At 38.9% G+C, this 4,237-nt stretch overlaps 1 protein-coding gene across 1 annotated transcript; it reads right to left on the bottom strand.

Annotated features, from left to right (window-relative positions):
• Positions 1-462: 462 nt before the first annotated feature.
• Positions 463-3,183, bottom strand: LOC122307061 (G-type lectin S-receptor-like serine/threonine-protein kinase LECRK3). Its single transcript, XM_043119674.1, has one exon. The coding sequence runs from the start codon at positions 3,018-3,020 to the stop codon at positions 648-650; it is 2,373 nt and encodes a 790-aa protein (XP_042975608.1). The 5' UTR covers positions 3,021-3,183; the 3' UTR covers positions 463-647.
• Positions 3,184-4,237: the final 1,054 nt, after the last annotated feature.

Genomic DNA, 4,237 nt, shown 5'->3' with positions numbered 1-4,237 from the left:
CACCTGCCATAATTGATGGTTAGCTAATAAAATTGAGGTATCGTATTCTTTTTAAAAAATACATTTGATCAAGATCTGATTTTTAAAATGTGTGATGTATATTTCTCATTGATTTGATTTTTAAATAAAGAAAAATACAAGATACGATTTATCAAACTTCGATCATCTTAGATGAATATTGTCAATTTTAATAACTTATTATATAAATTTAAAAGGAAGATGTTAATTTAGTGGTATAAAATATAGGGTCTCCTAAAATACGGATGCTAGATTAGATTATGAGTGGCTCTATAGCCACACATGGAGAACCCAACTGGGATCCCGACACAGCAGTTTTTTTTTTTTTTTTTTTTTTTTCCTTCCATTTTAAAAAAATATATTTAAAAAAAAAAAAAAAAAAAAAAAACACACACACACACACCAGTCCAGATCCCCGTCGGGATTCTCCATTCAGGAGGGCAGCAATTCTCTTAGATTATTTGTCAAGATAATCTTAAAAACAAAAAGCTACTAGCTAGCTAGAGATTTCCATGAATGGTTAAAGAAGGGATTATTGGGCAGTTATGAACTTATGGTTGCATCACTCGAGGAGACCAAACTAGAAAAACTTGATGGATGAACAAACAAAGCAAGAGGGTTTACATGATTCAGACATTAACGTACATAGAACATGGCTTCAAAGGCGGTACTGGCGTCACAACGTTTCCTTCTAGCATCGTGATTACTGACTTCATTGATGGGCGCTGAACTGCTTCTGTGTGCACGCACCAAAGTCCCACTTTCACTGTCTTCTCTAATTCCGCCATGTCTACCACTTCTTCTCCCACCACTTTTCCGAGCTCCCCACCGACATAGCATTCATATATCCAATCCATTAGCACTATTTCTTCATCTGGGACTGCCAATTCCATGTTCTTCCTGCAGCAAATGATCTCGAATAACACAACCCCGAAGCTGTAGACGTCTGCTTTTACTGTAATCGGAGCATTGCTCTTGTACCACTCAGGAGCTACGTAGCCTCTTGTCCCCCTCGCCGTGGTGTATGTTCTCGTTTGATCCGGTTTTAGTAGCTTCGAAAGCCCGAAATCTGATATCTTGGCAGACCAAGATTCACCCATAAGTATGTTCTGTGGCTTAATGTCACAATGGATGATCCGGGTCTCACACTCTTCATGGAGATAGTTGATCCCTCTCGCTATCTCTATCAGAATCCTCATTCTTTCATTCCAAACTGGACGTTTCTTGGACTTGAAGAGAAGGGTTGCCAGCGAACCGTTCTTCATGAATTCGTACACGAGAAGCCTTTTCGACCCCTCACTGCAAAATCCTATCAATTGAACCAAATTTTTGTGGTGGGTCCTGCCGATTATCTTCATCTCATTTCGGAACTCAACTTCTGTTTCATCCACCATCTTCTCTAGACGCTTCACTGCAATTTCTTGTCCACCATTCCTTGCCAAGGAGCCTTTATAAACCTTCCCAGATGCTCCCCTGCCGATCTCTTCCTTGAAATTATCTGTTGCTTGTACAAGTTGATCATAGGTAAATGATCTCAGATTTATTTCTTCAATAAGCACATCAGATGAATTAAGTTGCCCTGTACGTACGTTGTAGCTGCATATCCGATGTGAGAAAAGCAGGTATCCCGAAAACAGGGAAACCAATACGGAGAAGGTGATGATAACTATTCCAACAATTACATGCTTCTTACTGAGCTTGTTTGTGATCTTTGTGGGGACAACATTGGTGTCCGGGGGCAGGCCACTTGGAAAACTTCTGGTCTTCACCAATGTTTTGGTTGGATTGCTAATATTCCTCCTCCCAAATCGAAGCGGAAGCTTTTGCTTGTAGCATATTTGGTCTCGGAATGTTGCCACCACACAATTACAGTCCATCCAACAATTTTCAGAACAGGTTTCTTCATTCACTTGTGTCAATACATCATATTCGCTAACTTCCCAGGCAGTGTTTGGAAGAGGGGACATGTAATTCGCGTTACCCTTCTTCCCAAAGCAATCATTCATCACTGTGAAGTTTGACTTGCAGCCCAAATTAGGCTGATTGGGATCCACAAAGTCAAATCCTGGAGGACAAAGGCAAGAAAGTTTTGCACCATCGATTGTACAAAAGCTGTTTTCCCCACAAATCCCTTTGACGGAGCAACGATTCTCTTCCCTGATTGCCGTCCATAAGATTGTAAAGCCTAAGCTACCTTCAGTCCCCATTTGGTGCTGATAAAGCCTCAGAATTCCGTCCGCATCAAACGTTGCTCGATACAAGACTTTAGTATTATCAGCAAGATATCGCCCTTCCGTGAAGTTCTTTATACTACGCCCGGTGGAATTGAGAAGGTAGAAGCGGCTGTCGGCGTTTAGATTCAATGTCACATTTCTGCCGGAATTTGCGGTAAATGATGACCAGTAAACATATTTTGCATCCGTATAACTTCTTATCGGATAAGCAACGAGATTTCCGTCTCTTTGCAACAATAGCTTAAAGTTTCCGATTGAAGCATCAGTTTCGGAAATGCTGGAGTACAAAAACTGGTCTACAACTAGATTTTGTCGAACCAAAAGGGTATCGGTCGGGAAATTGAAGCTTGCCCAAATAATGGTCCAACTAGAGTCATATAAAAGAAAGTTACCGGAATCATGCATCGAAGCAACTGAAGCCTGTGGAGTTGTTTCGGCAATTGGTTGAACTTGTCCATCGGTGCTATGGAGGAGGAGCCTACCATCCGCAGAGAATGCGAGAGCCGCACCAGGTGATATCACTGTCTCATTTCGACGTGACGTCCACACAACTGTGTTATTCGGGCTGCCTACGAGCCAAATGCCAAGCTTAAAGCCATTACCACTAGGGTAAAACCCAAACGCAAAATGCCCCGAAGGAGAAGGCCAGGAATTTGGAGTGGAGTTTGTGTAAAGGGTGGAGCCAAGGGTAATGTTTGGTGCTGGAGATTGAGATTTTGTCAGAGGAAGGAGATGAAGAAACAAGAGAATCAGAAGCTTTGATGCCATTAGAATACGTACAATATATAGCTAGACAACGTCGGAGTTCTTGCAACACAAGCTTGCATTGATATTCCTAGACATACTGATCATCTTCTTCTAAGTGGAAGCTTTATATGCATGCGGATTAATGCAATGAACTGACCAATACCAGCTTTTATCTTTATTCTAATATTTTTCTGCTTCTTGCATGTTATTGAAAGGCAGCTTCCGATTTATCATTACATGTATCTTAATTTTCAAATGTTCACACTATATCATGATCATGAGTTTCTCATGGGTATGCAATATGGAAAAGTGTCATATTATTGAGTGCCAGGAAGTCTAACAAAGCGGTTGATTTTTCATGATTTTGAGCATGAATATTTAGCTCTTAATTTGTTGTATTAGTACGTATGTGGTAATATTATACACTATAAGAGTTGCTTATTTGTACTCGGTTATTTTTTGTTAAAATAATTATTTTTTTTCCTTAAATTGAATTTATTCTTATCACATATAGTCATTCTCATTATAAATAATTCGTCATAAATATTCGTTCTTTTTGTAGTGTTAATCCATCCATGCATGTAATTATCTGTGAGATATTAATTTGGCCTATGATCCTTCCATTTTTGTGATAAAGAGTGGAAGATCGAACACTAATTAATCAATCTGCAAGTAGTAGTACCTGATCACCTCCGAACAGTACGTGCTGCATGTATCCTATGTGACATTATAATTATATTTCGTTCGTTCATGAATATGAAGAAACTATAAAACCTTTCGTCGTCAATGCCATTTTGCTTCAACACGTACAGTAGTCTTTCCCATATATTCCTACTCATTTACGTTTTTCTTAAAGTCAAGACGCAAGACTTACGTTAATATCGGCGGAAGAGCTAGCTTCTAGTAGCTAGCTAGGTATTACGTGAAGACTCCAAAACCAAGTCAGCTAGCATGCATGCACCGATATTCACCATCGTTATGATATTCCAGTAGTACTAGTGGCCCAAATTGGTTTGATTTTAGTTAATAGAACTTTCTTTAATTAATTTGGAACATTTACCACGTTTCAAAACTCGCACAAAACCCTCTCAATTTGATGCATCGATCTATCTTATATCTAATTTCAAGTGCATGAATAGAATATGAAATCATTTGTCAATTATATATCAAAACCACAATATATATATATATATATTTCCTTGTAATATATCACCTTGCATATACTAGCTGATCAAACA

Source organism: Carya illinoinensis, chromosome 4 (assembly GCF_018687715.1).
Source record: "Carya illinoinensis cultivar Pawnee chromosome 4, C.illinoinensisPawnee_v1, whole genome shotgun sequence".
Classification (NCBI taxonomy): domain Eukaryota; kingdom Viridiplantae; phylum Streptophyta; class Magnoliopsida; order Fagales; family Juglandaceae; genus Carya; species Carya illinoinensis.
The sequence above is the reverse complement of the archived record's forward strand: the minus strand, read 5'-3'. Positions and strand labels throughout refer to the sequence as shown.

Bases quoted from the DNA above. Each gene is read 5' to 3' on its own strand.
- LOC122307061 (XM_043119674.1), bottom strand. From the start codon at position 3,020: ATGGCATCAAAGCTTCTGATTCTCTTGTTTCTTCATCTCCTTCCTCTG.